Below are 15,347 nucleotides of genomic sequence, written 5' to 3' on the forward strand. Positions count from 1 at the left end.
AATGAATTGCCTGATAAAAAGGATTACCTTGATAGGGTAAATCATGAAATTTAATATTTCATTCATTATATTTAATAGAATTAAACTATTCCTAAAAGAATCAAAATCTTTTGTGCATCATACACTAAAATATAAAAAGATAAGCTAATTAAGCTATTGGGCTCATACCCCGCTTATAAAGGTTATACTCCTTTTCTTTTTAATCAAAAAAATTTCTAACAATATTTTTTTAATTACATTAGTTTTTGGAACATTAATAACTATTTCATCAAATTCTTGATTAGGAGCATGAATAGGGTTAGAAATTAATTTATTATCATTTATCCCCCTAATAAATGATAATAAAAAAAATTTATTAACATCAGAAAGTTCTTTAAAATACTTTTTAACTCAAGCTTTTGCTTCTTCAATTCTTTTATTTGGTATTATTATATTAATATTTTTTTATAATAGAAATATAACAATATACCATTCAATAAATGAAATTTTAATTTTATCTACTTTATTATTAAAAAGAGGAGCTGCTCCATTTCATTTTTGATTTCCAGAAGTAATAGAAGGATTATCTTGAATTAATGGATTAATTTTAATAACATGACAAAAAATTGCACCTTTAATATTAATTTCATATAACTTTATTTATTATTTTTTTATAATTTCTATTATTTTATCAATATTAATTGGATCTTTAGGAGGATTAAATCAATCATCTTTACGAAAATTAATAGCTTTTTCTTCAATTAATCATTTAGGTTGAATATTATTAGCAATAATAAATAATGAAATACTTTGATTAACATATTTTTTAATATATTCTTTTTTATCTATTTCTATTATTTTAATATTCAATAATTTCAAATTATTTTATTTTAATCAAATTTTTAATATTTCATTAATAAATCCAATTGTAAAACTTTTCATTTTTTTAAATTTATTATCATTAGGAGGTCTTCCTCCATTTTTAGGATTTTTACCTAAATGATTAGTAATTCAAAATTTAATTAATATAAGACAATTGTTTATTTTATTTATTAGAGTTTGCTTAACATTAATTACTTTATATTTTTATTTACGTTTATCTTATAGAATTTTTATATTAAACTATCAAAAAAATTCTTGAATTTTAAAAAATAATTTTAATAATAAAATTTCAATTATTAGATTAACTTTTAATTTTATATCTATTAGAGGATTAATTTTAATTTTTTCAATTTATTTAATCATCTAAGAATTTAAGTTAAATAAACTAATAGCCTTCAAAGCTGAAAATATTTGTATTAATCTTTTAATTCTTAAGCTTTAATAAATTAAATTATTCCTTTAGAATTGCAGTCTAATATCATTATTGACTATAAAGCCTGATTAAAGAGAATAATTCCCATAAATAAATTTACAATTTATTGCCTAAACTTCAGCCATTTAATCGCGACAATGGTTATTTTCTACAAATCATAAGGATATTGGAACATTATATTTTATTTTTGGAGCCTGAGCAGGAATAGTAGGAACTTCTTTAAGAATTCTTATTCGTACTGAATTAAGTCATCCTGGAGCTTTTATTGGAGATGATCAAATTTATAATGTTATTGTAACAGCTCATGCATTTATTATAATTTTTTTTATAGTAATACCTATTATAATTGGAGGATTTGGAAATTGATTAGTACCTCTTATATTAGGAGCCCCCGATATAGCATTCCCTCGAATAAATAATATAAGATTTTGAATATTACCTCCTTCATTAACTTTATTAATTTCTAGAAGTATAGTAGAAAATGGAGCAGGAACTGGATGAACTGTTTATCCTCCTTTATCTTCTGGAATTGCTCACGCAGGAGCTTCTGTAGATTTAGCTATTTTTTCTTTACATTTAGCAGGAATTTCTTCTATTTTAGGAGCTGTTAATTTTATTACTACTGTAATTAATATACGATCACCAGGAATTACATTAGATCGAATACCTTTATTTGTTTGATCTGTTGTAATTACAGCAATTTTATTATTACTATCATTACCTGTATTAGCTGGAGCTATTACTATATTATTAACAGATCGAAATTTAAATACTTCATTTTTTGATCCTGCTGGTGGGGGAGACCCAATTTTATATCAACATTTATTTTGATTTTTTGGTCATCCTGAAGTTTATATTTTAATTTTACCTGGATTTGGAATAATTTCTCATATTATTACTCAAGAAAGAGGTAAAAAGGAAACATTTGGAAATTTAGGAATAATTTATGCTATATTAGCAATTGGGTTATTAGGATTTATTGTTTGAGCTCATCATATATTTACAGTAGGAATAGACGTAGATACACGAGCTTATTTTACTTCAGCTACAATAATTATTGCTGTTCCTACAGGAATTAAAATTTTTAGTTGATTAGCTACATTACATGGAACACAATTGACTTATAGACCTGCTATACTTTGATCTTTTGGGTTTGTTTTTTTATTTACAGTAGGAGGATTAACTGGAGTAGTTTTAGCTAATTCATCAATTGATATTGTTCTTCACGATACATATTATGTTGTTGCCCATTTTCATTATGTATTATCTATAGGGGCTGTATTTGCTATTATAGCAGGATTTATTCATTGATACCCTTTATTAACAGGATTAACTATAAATCCTACATGATTAAAAATTCAATTTTCAATTATATTTGTTGGAGTAAATTTAACATTCTTTCCACAACATTTTTTAGGATTAGCAGGAATACCTCGTCGTTATTCTGATTTCCCTGATAGTTACTTAACATGAAATATTATTTCTTCATTAGGAAGAACTATTTCATTATTTGGTATTTTATACTTCTTATTTATTATTTGAGAAAGTATAATTACTCAACGTACACCATCATTTCCAATACAATTATCTTCATCAATTGAATGATATCATCCACTTCCCCCAGCAGAACATACTTATGCTGAATTACCTTTATTAACTAATAATTTCTAATATGGCAGATTAGTGCAATGAATTTAAGCTTCATATATAAAGATTTTATCTTTTATTAGAAAATGGCAACATGAGCAAATTTAGGTTTACAAGATAGTTCATCACCTTTAATAGAACAATTAAATTTTTTTCATGATCATACATTATTAATTTTAACAATAATTACTATCTTAGTTGGTTATATTATAGGAATATTAATATTTAATCAATTTACTAATCGATTTTTATTACATGGACAAACTATTGAAATTATTTGAACAGTATTACCAGCTATTATTTTAATATTTATTGCTTTCCCCTCTTTACGATTATTATACTTAATAGACGAAATTAATACACCTTCTATTACTTTAAAATCAATTGGACATCAATGATATTGAAGTTATGAATATTCAGATTTTTTAAATTTAGAATTCGATTCTTATATAGTACCAACTAATGAATTAGAAATAAATGGATTTCGTTTATTAGATGTTGATAATCGAATTGTATTACCTATAAATAATCAAATTCGAATTTTAGTAACTGCAACAGATGTATTACATTCTTGAACAGTTCCTTCATTAGGTGTAAAGGTTGATGCTACACCTGGACGATTAAATCAACTTAATTTTATTATTAATCGTCCCGGATTATTTTTTGGACAATGTTCAGAAATTTGTGGAGCTAATCATAGTTTTATACCAATTGTAGTAGAAAGTATTCCTATAAATTATTTTATTAAATGAATTTCTTCAATAACTAATTCATTAGATGACTGAAAGCAAGTAATGATCTCTTAAATCATATAATAGTAAATTAGCACTTACTTCTAATGAAATATATATATATATATATATATATAACAAAAAATTAGTTTTATAAAAACCTTAGTATGTCAAACTAAAAAAATTAGTAAAATCTAATATTTTTTTATTCCACAAATAGCCCCTATTAATTGATTAATTTTATTTGTAATATTTTCAATTACATTAGTAATTTTTAATATTCTAAATTATTTTGCATTTTTTTATACTCCATTAAAAACATCTCAATCTTTAAATATTAAATTTAATAAATTAAATTGAAAATGATAACTAACTTATTTTCTGTATTCGACCCATCAACAACTATTTTAAACTTATCATTAAATTGATTAAGTACTTTTTTAGGATTATTTTTAATTCCTATATCTTATTGATTAATACCTAATCGATTTCAAATTATTTGAAATAATATTTTATTAACTTTACACAAAGAATTTAAAACACTATTAGGACCTTCAGGTCATAATGGAAGAACTCTAATATTTATTTCATTATTTTCATTAATTATATTTAATAATTTCTTAGGATTATTTCCTTATATTTTTACAAGAACTAGTCATTTAACTCTAACATTAGCTTTAGCTTTCCCTTTATGATTAAGTTTTATATTATATGGATGAATTAACCATACACAACACATATTTGCTCATTTAGTTCCACAAGGAACTCCACCTGTTTTAATACCTTTTATAGTATGTATTGAAACAATTAGAAATGTTATTCGACCAGGAACTTTAGCTGTTCGATTAACAGCTAATATAATTGCAGGTCATTTACTATTAACATTATTAGGTAATACAGGACCTATGTCATCTAATTATATTATTTTATCATTAATTTTAACAACACAAATTGCTTTATTAGTATTAGAATCCGCAGTTGCAATTATTCAATCTTATGTATTTGCAGTATTAAGTACTCTTTATTCAAGAGAAGTAAATTAATGTCAACACATGCAAATCACCCCTTTCATTTAGTAGATTATAGCCCTTGACCATTAACAGGAGCAATTGGAACTATAACTACTGTATCTGGATTAGTACAATGATTTCATCAATACACAATAACATTATTTATCTTAGGAAATATTATTACAATTTTAACTATATATCAATGATGACGAGACATTTCTCGAGAAGGAACATTTCAAGGACTACATACATTTCAAGTTACTATTGGATTACGATGAGGAATAATTTTATTTATTGTTTCTGAAGTATTTTTCTTTATTTCATTTTTTTGAGCTTTTTTTCATAGTAGATTATCTCCAACTGTAGAATTAGGAATAACATGACCTCCAGTAGGAATTATTGCTTTTAATCCTTTTCAAATCCCTTTATTAAATACTGCAATTCTTTTAGCTTCAGGAGTAACAGTTACATGAGCCCATCATGCACTTATAGAAAATAATCATTCACAAGCAACTCAAAGTTTATTTTTTACAATTATTTTAGGAGTTTATTTTTCTATTCTTCAAGCATATGAATATATTGAAGCACCATTTACTATTGCAGACGCAGTATATGGATCAACATTTTTTATAGCAACAGGATTTCATGGATTACATGTATTAATTGGAACAACTTTTTTATTAATTTGCTTTCTTCGACATATTAATTATCATTTTTCTAAAAACCATCACTTTGGATTTGAAGCTGCTGCTTGATATTGACATTTTGTTGATGTAGTTTGATTATTTTTATATATTTCTATTTATTGATGAGGTAGATATTTATAAAGTATATATTTGTATATATGACTTCCAATCATAAGGACTAAATAATTTTAGTATAAATAATATTATTAATATCCACAATAACTTTAATTATTTTTTTAATTACAATCATTGTAATAATATTAGCTACATTATTATCAAAAAAAACTTTATTAGATCGAGAAAAATGTTCTCCATTTGAATGTGGATTTGATCCTATAAATTCTTCTCGACTACCTTTTTCTTTACGATTTTTTTTAATTGCAATTATTTTTTTAATTTTTGATGTAGAAATTGCCTTATTACTTCCTATAATTTTAATTATTAAAATATCTAATTTAATTAATTGAACAATTACTGCTTTATTTTTTATTTTTATTTTATTAATTGGATTATATCATGAATGAAATCAAGGAGCATTAGAATGAAATAATTAAATATGAAGCGATAAATTGCAATTAGTTTCGGCCTAATCTTAGGTGAAATTCACCCATATTTTAGGGTAATAGTTAACTATAACATTTAATTTGCATTTAAAAAGTATTGATTTATCAATTTACCTTATTAATTGAAACCAAAGAGAGGTATATCACTGTTAATGATAAAATTGAATTATTTAAAATTCCAATTAAGAAATATAAATGGAATTAAACCATTAAAGAAAAAAGTTAGCAGCTTATTCTTGATCAACATATTTCTATTTATATAGTTTAACAAAAACCTTACATTTTCAATGTAAAAATAAAAATTTATTTTTTTATAAATATTTAAAGATTTAAACAATCACCCTAACATCTTCAATGTTATGCTCTAATTTTAAGCTATTTAAATTAATTAATTAACAAAATTAATATTAATAAAATAATAAATCATAATATATAACTTAATAAATAAATTTTTAAACTATTATTTTGAAATTCCTGTAAATATAAAGAATATGATTTAAGTTGATTATATAATATTTGTCTACCAAAAAATTCTCTTCATCCTTGATCAAAACTTTTATAAGAATATAATCCTAATTTTAATGGATAATTAATAATTCCTAATGTAGAGATTGTTGGTATAAATCATATAGAACCTATAAAATAAGTATAATTATATAAATATAATCCCTTATTTATAAAAAATAAACTAACATTTCTTATTAAATAACCAATAAAACCCCCTAATAAACAAACAATTAAAGTTAATAATTTTATTTCCAAAGGCAAACAAATTATTCTAGGATTCAAAAATATTAATCAACTTAATATACTCCCACCAATAATTGCTATAATTATTAAAAAAAAAATTCTAAATAATATAGTTCAACCCTTATCATTTAAAGGATGTAAACTTCTTCTATTAAAATCTCCAACTATTGAATAATAAACTAAACGAAAGGAATAACATACAGTTAAGCCTGTACTAAAAAAAAAAAGAAAAAAAGAAAAAATATTAACATATCTTAACATTACTATTTCTAAAATTAAATCCTTAGAATAAAATCCTGCTAAAAAAGGCATACCACATAAAGCTAAATTAGCTACATTTAAACAACTACATGTTAAAGGCATTCTTATTCTTAATCTTCCTATTATACGAATATCTTGAGAATTTTTTATATTATGAATAATTGAACCTGCACATATAAATAATAAAGCCTTAAATAATGCATGAGTTAATAAATGAAAAAAAGCTAATTTATAAAATCCTATTGATAGAATTCTTATTATTAACCCTAATTGACTTAATGTTGATAAAGCAATAATTTTTTTTAAATCAAATTCAAAATTAGCACCTAATCCTGCTATAAATATAGTTAAACCAGAAATTAATAATAAAAAAGGACTTATTCATCAATTTATTAATAATTCATTAAATCGAATTAATAAATATACCCCAGCCGTAACTAAAGTTGAAGAATGTACTAAAGCTGATACTGGAGTTGGAGCTGCTATAGCAGCAGGTAATCAAGAAGAAAAAGGAATTTGAGCACTTTTTGTTATAGCAGCTAATATAACTAACCCACCAATAATTATTATTTCAATATTATTTTTTATTAATTCTAAATAAAAAATATAATTTCATCTTCCATAATTCAATATTCAAGCAATTGCTAATAATAATGCCACATCTCCAATTCGATTAGATAGCGCAGTTAATATACCAGCATTATAAGATTTAACATTTTGAAAATAAATAACTAAACAATAAGAAACTAACCCTAATCCATCTCATCCTAATAAAATTCTAATTAAATTAGGACTAATAATTAATATTATTATTGATATAACAAATATTAAAACTAATAAAATAAATCGATTAATATTATAATCTTCTTCTATATATTGATTTCTATAGAAAATAACTAAAGAAGAAATTAATAAAACAAAAGATATAAATATTAATCTTATTCAATCAAATAAAAACGTTATAACAATAGATATAGATTGAAGACTTAAAATTTCTCATTCAATAAAATAAACTAAATCTTTTAATAAAAACTTTAATCTAATTAAAAATAAAGAAAATCTAATAAAAATTAAAACATAAAATCTAATTTTACAATAATTAATTAAATAATTCACGATCTAAAATGAATAATTCATATCATTGACACCACAAATCAATATTTTTTTTAAACTATTTAAATAAATTCATAATATACAAAAATTACTTTTTAAAATTAATAAATTTAAAGGTAATCAATGTAATATTAATAATAAAAATTCTCGAACAGACCCAACAGAAAAAAAATAAACTCCAGAATAAATTTTTCCATGTTGTCTATAAGCAAATAAATATAATGAATATGCAGCTCTAAAAAATGATAATAAAGATAATATAATTATAGAAACTCATGATCAAGCAACAATTCTATTTAATAAAGAAATTTCTCCTAATAAATTTAAAGTTGGAGGAGCAGCTATATTACCTGAACATAATAAAAATCACCATAAACTTAAAGTAGGTATAAAATTTAATAACCCCTTATTAATTAATAAACTACGACTTCCTATTCGTTCATAAGAAATATTTGCTAAACAAAATAATCCTGATGAACATAACCCATGAGCAATTATTAATGCATATGATCCTGTTAATCCTCAATAAGTCATAGTTAATAACCCTCTTAAAACAATTCCTATATGAGCTACTGATGAATATGCAATTAAAGCCTTTAAATCTGTTTGTCGTAAACAAACTAAACTAATTAATACTCCTCCTACTAAACTAATTCTAATTCATCAATAATTATATTTAACTCCAGAATTTTGTAACAATGAAAATATTCGTAAAAGACCATATCCCCCCAATTTTAATAAAATACCAGCTAAAATTATTGAACCAGAAACGGGAGCTTCAACATGAGCCTTAGGTAATCATAAATGAACTAAAAATATTGGTATTTTAACTAAAAAAGCAAAAATTATAGATAAATATAATAAATTTATATTTATAAATCTATAATTTAACAATAAAGTAAAAGATAAACTATTTAAAAAATATAAAGTATAAAAAATTCCAATTAATAAAGGTAAAGAAGCTAATAAAGTATAAAATAATAAATAAATTCCAGCTTGTAATCGCTCAGGTTGATATCCTCAACCTAAAATTAAAAATAAGGTAGGAATTAAACTTGCTTCAAAAAATAAATAAAATATAAATATTCTTATAGAACTAAAAGTTAATACTAATATTAATAATAAAAATAAAATTATAAAAATAAATAATTTTTCATAATTATTATAATAAAATACTTTTTCTCTTGCTATTAATATTAATGAACAAATTCAAAATCTTAATAAAATTAATCCATAAGAAATTATATCAATCCCAAAATAGTAAGAAATATAATTAAAATAATTTAAAGAACTTAAACTTAATATAAATATAAAACTTATTAAAAATAATAAATTTTGAACCGTTCAAAAAAAATTCTTAAAAAAAGATAAAAAAAATATAAATAATATTATAAAAATAAATTTTAACATTGTAAAATAGAAAATCTTTGAAAATAATCATTACCATGAGTTCGAATTATAGAAACTAAAATAGATAAACCTAAAACTCCTTCACAAACACAAAAAGTTAAAAAAAATATACTAAAATATAACTCATAATTTATAAAATTTAAATAAAAAAATAAAAAAATAAATAATCTTAAAACTATATATTCTAATCTTAATAAAGTTGATAATAAATGCTTTCGATTTGAAACAAATACTATACAACCAAATATAAATATAATTATAGATAAATAAAAAATTAAAAATATATTTGCCATTAAATATTAGTTTAAATAGTTTAACAAAAACATTAGTCTTGTAAACTAAAAATAAAAATTATTTTTTTTTAAACTTCAAGAAAAAAGAAATTTCTTTTTCATTAACTTCCAAAGCTAATATTTTTAATAAACTATTTCTTGATATTACAAAATTAATAATTATAATCATTTGCTTAATTATAAGATTTGTATTTATACAAATAAAACATCCTTTATCAATAGGATTAATATTATTAATTCAAACATTATTAACTTGTTTAATTACTGGAATTTATGTAAAAACATTTTGATTTTCATATACATTATTTTTAATTTTTTTAGGAGGAATATTAATTTTATTTATTTATGTAACATCTTTATCATCAAATGAAATATTTTCTATATCATTTAAATTAGTAATATTTAGAATTATAATATTATTTTTTATAAGAATAATATTTTTTTTAATTGATAAATCATTAATTGAACAATTTATAATAAATATAGAAATAGAAAATTTTTCAATAATAAATAACTTAATTAATGAAAATATTTTAATATTAAATAAAATATATAATTTCCCAACTAATCTAATTACTTTACTTTTAATTAATTACTTATTTCTAACTTTATTAGTAACAGTAAAAATTACAAAAAAATTTTATGGACCTTTACGTCCACTAAATTAATGTTTAAACCAATCCGAAAAACACACCCTTTAATTAGAATTGCTAATAATGCTTTAGTAGATTTACCTGCCCCATCAAATATTTCAGCATGATGAAATTTTGGTTCTTTATTAGGTTTATGTTTAATATTACAAATTTTAACTGGATTATTTTTAGCTATACATTATGCTGCAGATATTGAAACAGCCTTTAATAGTGTAAATCACATTTGTCGAGACGTAAATAATGGATGATTTTTACGAATTTGTCATGCAAATGGAGCTTCTTTTTTTTTTGCTTGTTTATTTATACATGTAGGTCGAGGAGTATATTATGAATCTTATTTATACCATATAACTTGAAATACAGGAGTAATTATTTTATTTTTAACAATAGCAACTGGATTCTTAGGATATGTATTACCTTGAGGACAAATATCTTTTTGAGGAGCTACTGTTATTACTAATTTACTATCAGCAGTTCCTTATTTAGGAATAGATTTAGTACAATGAATTTGAGGAGGATTTGCAGTAGATAACGCAACTTTAACACGATTTTTTACTTTTCATTTTATTTTTCCATTTATTATTTTAGCTTTAATAATAATTCATTTATTATTTTTACATCAAACAGGATCTAATAATCCATTAGGATTAAATAGAAATGTTGATAAAATTCCTTTTCATCCATATTTTATTTATAAGGATATTTTTGGATTTGTAGTATTTTTATGAATTTTAATTGCTTTTATTTGAAAATTTAATTATTTATTAATAGATCCAGAAAATTTTATTCCTGCTAATCCTTTAGTAACCCCTGTTCATATTCAACCTGAATGATATTTTTTATTTGCATATGCAATTTTACGATCTATTCCTAATAAATTAGGAGGAGTTATTGCATTAGTTTTATCTATTGCTATTTTATTAATTTTACCATTTACTCACTCTAGAAAATTCCGAGGATTACAATTTTATCCATTAAATCAAATTTTATTTTGAAATATAGTAATTATTGCTTCTTTATTAACATGAATTGGGGCTCGACCTGTAGAAGATCCTTATATTTTAACAGGACAAATCTTAACAGTATTATATTTTGCATATTTTTTAATTAACCCTTTATTAGCAAAATTATGAGATAAGTTATTAAATTAATTAATAAGCTTTTATAAGCATATGTCTTGAAAACATAAGAAAGAAGTTCAATCTTCTATTAATTTTTATACTAAAATATATTCATTAAAATAATAAAGATATAAAAAAAATTTTTAATCCAATAAAAAAAAATAAATAATTTAAAGATAAAGGTAAAAAACTTTTTCAAGCTAAATATATTAATTTATCATAACGAAATCGAGGTAAAGTACCTCGAACTCAAATAAAAATAAAAGAAATAAAAGTTAATTTTAAAAAAAATATTAATCTATAAATATCAGAACCTAAAAAAATTACTACAAATAATATACTTATAAATAAAATTCTTGAATATTCTGCTAAAAAAATTAAAGCAAAACTACCTCTTCTATATTCAACATTAAATCCTGAAACTAATTCAGATTCTCCTTCAGCAAAATCAAAAGGAGTACGATTAGTTTCTGCTAAACATGAAGCTAACCAAACTAAACCTAAAGGAAAACAAAATATAATAAATCATACATAATTTTGATAATTAAAAAATTGTAAAAAATTATAATCTCCAATTAAAAAAATAAATCTTAATAAAATTAAAGCCAAACTTACTTCATAAGAAATAGTTTGAGCAACTGCTCGTAATCCCCCCAATAAAGCATAATTAGAATTAGAAGATCACCCTGCAATTATTACAGTATAAACCCCTAAACTTGTACAACATAAAAAAAATAAAATACCTAAATTAAAAGAATATAATTTAATTAAATAAGGAATACATAATCAAATTAATAAAGATAAAAATAAAGAAAAAATAGGAGAAAAATAATAAGAAATATAATTAGATAATAATGGATATGTTTGTTCCTTAGTAAATAATTTTACAGCATCACTAAACGGTTGTAATAATCCATTAAATCCTACTTTATTAGGACCCTTTCGAATTTGAATGTAACCTAAAACTTTTCGCTCTAATAAAGTTAAAAAAGCTACTCCTACTATTACACAAATAATTAATAATAAACTTCCAATTAAAGGTAATATTATATCAAATATAAACAATACTATTTATAATAAAAATTATATTTATAAATTCTAAATTTATTGCACTAATCTGCCAAAATAGTAAATTAATTTAATAATTTTCAATATTATAAAATTATATTTTTTATATTAGGTCCTTTCGTACTACAATATAATTTTTATTAAGGATAGAAACCAACCTGGCTTACGCCGGTCTGAACTCAGATCATGTAAGAATTCAAAGGTCGAACAGACCTAAACTTTAAACTTCTACACCTAAAAATAATTCTTAATCCAACATCGAGGTCGCAATCTTTTTTATCGATATGAACTCTCTAAAAAAATTACGCTGTTATCCCTAAGGTAACTTAATTTTATAATCTTAATAAAAGGATCTTAAATTCATAAATCAATGTAAATAATAAAAAAAAGTTTATTAAATTTTAATATCACCCCAATAAAATTTTATAAAAACTATAAAATTTAATAATTTTTATAAATTATAATTTATAAAAATAAAGATCTATAGGGTCTTCTCGTCCTTTAATTACATTTTAACTTTTTAATTAAAAAATAAAATTCTATTTAAATTTTAAAAAAACAGTATATATCTCATTCAACCATTCATACCAGCCTTCAATTAAAAGACTATTGATTATGCTACCTTCGCACGGTCAAAATACCGCGGCCCTTTAAATTTCAGTGGGCAGGTTAGACTTTAAATAAATTTCAAAAAGACATGTTTTTGTTAAACAGGTGAATATATTTAATTTGCCGAATTCTTCATTAAAACCTAACAAATAAATTATAGTTTATAAATTTTTATACTAATTTTATCATAATTAATAAATTTTAATAATTAAAATTTATATTTTAATAAATAATTTAATTTTAAAAATAAATAATTTTTATTTAAAAATAAATTATAACAAATTTATTAATGTTAACTATTTTTAAGCTTACATTTATTTAAAAATTATAAAAATATAAAAATTTATTTTAAAGCTTATCCCTTAAAATATTATTTTATTAATTTATTTAATTTTAAAAATTAATTAAATAATATTAATAAATTAAATTAAATTTATTTCTTAAAAAACTAGATATATTTTAAAACGATTAACATTTCATTTCTAATTATATATTAAAAATAATTATTTTACAGTAACTTTCATATATAATTAAATCTTTAAAATTCGAGAAAAATTAATATAATAATTTATTAATTAATAAACCCTGATACACAAGGTACAATAAATTAAATTTTCTTTTAAATTAAAAATTTTTCAAATTATTTCAATATTCTTTTAAAATACTAATACACTATAATTAAAATTATTATTTCATTATAAATTACTAAAACAATCAAAATTAAAATTATTTTTATTATTAATTTTAATAAAAAAAAATATAATTAATAAATAATTATTATCAATTTAAATTGATTTGCACAAATTTCTTTTCAATGTAAATGAAATACTTTACTAATTAAGCTTTAAATTGTCATTCTAGATACACTTTCCAGTACATCTACTATGTTACGACTTATCTCATTTTAAAAATGAGAGCGACGGGCGATATGTGCATGTTTTAGAGCTATAATCATATAAATAATCTTTTTTATATTACTATTAAATCCACCTTCAAATTTTTATTTCAAATAATTATCCGTATAAATAAATTTATTGTAATCCATTTCTACTTAAATATAAACTGCACCTTGACCTGACATTTTATTTAATAAAATATTAAGAAAATTATTAATCTTATAATATATTCTGATGACGACGATATACAAATTGAATACAAATTTAAGTTAGGTCCAACGTGGATTATCAATAACAGAACAGATTCCTCTAAATAGACTAAAACACCGCCAAATTTTTTAAATTTTAAGAATATAACTAATACTACTTTAATATATTTTTATTTAATTTTAATAATAGGGTATCTAATCCTAGTTTATTATAAAATTTTTATAGCTTAAATTAATCTAAATTTAATAATAAATAAATTTAAAAATTTCACTTAATAAATTTAAATATAAATTAATTTTTAACAATTTAACTAATACTAAAAATTTTTATTTGTATTATTTGTATAACCGCAGTAGCTGGCACAAATTTTACCAATACTATATATTATTACTAATTCAAAATTTCTTTTATAATTAATATCAATTACTGCGAATAAATTTAAAATTATAATTTTTAAAATTTATAATTAATTCATACAAAAATTTACATGTAAAATAAAATAATAATAAAATTTTTAACTAAAATAAAATATTATTTACAAATAATAAAAATAAAATTATAAAATATTATTTAATTTAATTAATATTATAATAAATATATTACATTTTTAATAAAATTTATAATTTATTAATTTAATAATTATTTAAAGTACATTCATCTCAGAAAATTCCCCTAATTTTTTTTTTTTTTTTTTATTAATTTAAAATTATTAAATCAATAATTATTTATATATTATTTTTTTTTTAAAAATTTATATATATTTATAAATATTAAATATATTAATAATATAAATAATTAATATTAATTATTTATATTATTAATATATTTATATACATATATATATATATATAAATTTTTTATATATTAATATATCAATTTTTTTTTTAATTATAAGTCTAATAGGTTTATAAATTATATCACCTTATTTATATAAATTATTAATATAATAAATTTATATATTAAATAAATTATTTATATATATATATTAAATTTTTAATTTTTTGTACCGTTATTTTTAATTGTATTATAAAA

General features: G+C 20.7%; 13 protein-coding genes and 24 non-coding genes across 37 annotated transcripts; 22 read left to right on the plus strand and 15 right to left on the minus strand. All coding sequences in view use genetic code 5, as the record gives it.

The window, feature by feature from the left end:
- trnI(gat) lies at positions 1-68 on the plus strand. Its single transcript has one exon. It is a non-coding gene; the product is annotated as a tRNA-Ile (tRNA).
- On the minus strand, positions 66-134 carry trnQ(ttg). The gene has a single exon. It is a non-coding gene; the product is annotated as a tRNA-Gln (tRNA).
- Positions 134-202, plus strand: trnM(cat). Its single transcript has one exon. It is a non-coding gene; the product is annotated as a tRNA-Met (tRNA).
- Positions 203-1,228, plus strand: ND2 (NADH dehydrogenase subunit 2). The gene has a single exon. The coding sequence runs from the start codon at positions 203-205 to the stop codon at positions 1,226-1,228; it is 1,026 nt and encodes a 341-aa protein (YP_010419957.1).
- trnW(tca) lies at positions 1,227-1,295 on the plus strand. Its single transcript has one exon. It is a non-coding gene; the product is annotated as a tRNA-Trp (tRNA).
- Positions 1,295-1,359, minus strand: trnC(gca). The gene has a single exon. It is a non-coding gene; the product is annotated as a tRNA-Cys (tRNA).
- trnY(gta) lies at positions 1,360-1,425 on the minus strand. The gene has a single exon. It is a non-coding gene; the product is annotated as a tRNA-Tyr (tRNA).
- On the plus strand, positions 1,424-2,960 carry COX1 (cytochrome c oxidase subunit 1; the record flags this gene model as incomplete). The annotated part of the gene is made up of 1 exon: positions 1,424-2,960. A coding segment is annotated over one exon (1,537 nt), but the record flags the coding sequence as incomplete, so codon positions are not given.
- On the plus strand, positions 2,961-3,026 carry trnL2(taa). The gene has a single exon. It is a non-coding gene; the product is annotated as a tRNA-Leu (tRNA).
- A 1-nt stretch (position 3,027) lies between these two features.
- On the plus strand, positions 3,028-3,712 carry COX2 (cytochrome c oxidase subunit 2). The gene has a single exon. A coding segment is annotated over exon 1 (685 nt).
- trnK(ctt) lies at positions 3,713-3,783 on the plus strand. The gene has a single exon. It is a non-coding gene; the product is annotated as a tRNA-Lys (tRNA).
- A 28-nt stretch (positions 3,784-3,811) lies between these two features.
- Positions 3,812-3,879, plus strand: trnD(gtc). Its single transcript has one exon. It is a non-coding gene; the product is annotated as a tRNA-Asp (tRNA).
- On the plus strand, positions 3,880-4,041 carry ATP8 (ATP synthase F0 subunit 8). The gene has a single exon. The coding sequence runs from the start codon at positions 3,880-3,882 to the stop codon at positions 4,039-4,041; it is 162 nt and encodes a 53-aa protein (YP_010419960.1).
- On the plus strand, positions 4,035-4,715 carry ATP6 (ATP synthase F0 subunit 6). Its single transcript has one exon. The coding sequence runs from the start codon at positions 4,035-4,037 to the stop codon at positions 4,713-4,715; it is 681 nt and encodes a 226-aa protein (YP_010419961.1).
- On the plus strand, positions 4,715-5,502 carry COX3 (cytochrome c oxidase subunit 3). The gene has a single exon. A coding segment is annotated over exon 1 (788 nt).
- trnG(tcc) lies at positions 5,502-5,568 on the plus strand. The gene has a single exon. It is a non-coding gene; the product is annotated as a tRNA-Gly (tRNA).
- ND3 (NADH dehydrogenase subunit 3) lies at positions 5,569-5,922 on the plus strand. The gene has a single exon. The coding sequence runs from the start codon at positions 5,569-5,571 to the stop codon at positions 5,920-5,922; it is 354 nt and encodes a 117-aa protein (YP_010419963.1).
- Positions 5,921-5,984, plus strand: trnR(tcg). Its single transcript has one exon. It is a non-coding gene; the product is annotated as a tRNA-Arg (tRNA).
- trnA(tgc) lies at positions 5,985-6,049 on the plus strand. The gene has a single exon. It is a non-coding gene; the product is annotated as a tRNA-Ala (tRNA).
- On the plus strand, positions 6,050-6,115 carry trnN(gtt). Its single transcript has one exon. It is a non-coding gene; the product is annotated as a tRNA-Asn (tRNA).
- Position 6,116: 1 nt separating this feature from the next.
- On the minus strand, positions 6,117-6,183 carry trnS1(gct). The gene has a single exon. It is a non-coding gene; the product is annotated as a tRNA-Ser (tRNA).
- A 1-nt stretch (position 6,184) lies between these two features.
- Positions 6,185-6,251, plus strand: trnE(ttc). The gene has a single exon. It is a non-coding gene; the product is annotated as a tRNA-Glu (tRNA).
- Positions 6,250-6,317, minus strand: trnF(gaa). Its single transcript has one exon. It is a non-coding gene; the product is annotated as a tRNA-Phe (tRNA).
- ND5 (NADH dehydrogenase subunit 5) lies at positions 6,318-8,058 on the minus strand. The gene has a single exon. A coding segment is annotated over exon 1 (1,741 nt).
- Positions 8,059-8,123, minus strand: trnH(gtg). Its single transcript has one exon. It is a non-coding gene; the product is annotated as a tRNA-His (tRNA).
- On the minus strand, positions 8,123-9,465 carry ND4 (NADH dehydrogenase subunit 4). Its single transcript has one exon. A coding segment is annotated over exon 1 (1,343 nt).
- ND4L (NADH dehydrogenase subunit 4L) lies at positions 9,459-9,758 on the minus strand. Its single transcript has one exon. The coding sequence runs from the start codon at positions 9,756-9,758 to the stop codon at positions 9,459-9,461; it is 300 nt and encodes a 99-aa protein (YP_010419966.1).
- Positions 9,759-9,767: 9 nt separating this feature from the next.
- trnT(tgt) lies at positions 9,768-9,833 on the plus strand. Its single transcript has one exon. It is a non-coding gene; the product is annotated as a tRNA-Thr (tRNA).
- Positions 9,834-9,899, minus strand: trnP(tgg). Its single transcript has one exon. It is a non-coding gene; the product is annotated as a tRNA-Pro (tRNA).
- Positions 9,900-9,901: 2 nt separating this feature from the next.
- Positions 9,902-10,426, plus strand: ND6 (NADH dehydrogenase subunit 6). Its single transcript has one exon. It carries the CDS (start codon positions 9,902-9,904, stop codon positions 10,424-10,426), a length of 525 nt encoding a protein of 174 aa, YP_010419967.1.
- CYTB (cytochrome b) lies at positions 10,426-11,562 on the plus strand. Its single transcript has one exon. The coding sequence runs from the start codon at positions 10,426-10,428 to the stop codon at positions 11,560-11,562; it is 1,137 nt and encodes a 378-aa protein (YP_010419968.1).
- On the plus strand, positions 11,561-11,629 carry trnS2(tga). The gene has a single exon. It is a non-coding gene; the product is annotated as a tRNA-Ser (tRNA).
- Positions 11,630-11,646: 17 nt separating this feature from the next.
- ND1 (NADH dehydrogenase subunit 1) lies at positions 11,647-12,597 on the minus strand. The gene has a single exon. The coding sequence runs from the start codon at positions 12,595-12,597 to the stop codon at positions 11,647-11,649; it is 951 nt and encodes a 316-aa protein (YP_010419969.1).
- Positions 12,598-12,662, minus strand: trnL1(tag). The gene has a single exon. It is a non-coding gene; the product is annotated as a tRNA-Leu (tRNA).
- rrnL lies at positions 12,663-13,989 on the minus strand. The gene has a single exon. It is a non-coding gene; the product is annotated as a 16S ribosomal RNA (ribosomal RNA).
- trnV(tac) lies at positions 13,990-14,061 on the minus strand. The gene has a single exon. It is a non-coding gene; the product is annotated as a tRNA-Val (tRNA).
- rrnS lies at positions 14,062-14,850 on the minus strand. The gene has a single exon. It is a non-coding gene; the product is annotated as a 12S ribosomal RNA (ribosomal RNA).
- Between the last annotated feature and the right edge of the window lie 497 nt (positions 14,851-15,347).

This window comes from Anopheles nili, mitochondrion, assembly GCF_943737925.1.
Source record: "Anopheles nili mitochondrion, complete genome".
In the NCBI taxonomy this organism is placed as follows: Eukaryota; Metazoa; Arthropoda; class Insecta; order Diptera; family Culicidae; genus Anopheles; species Anopheles nili.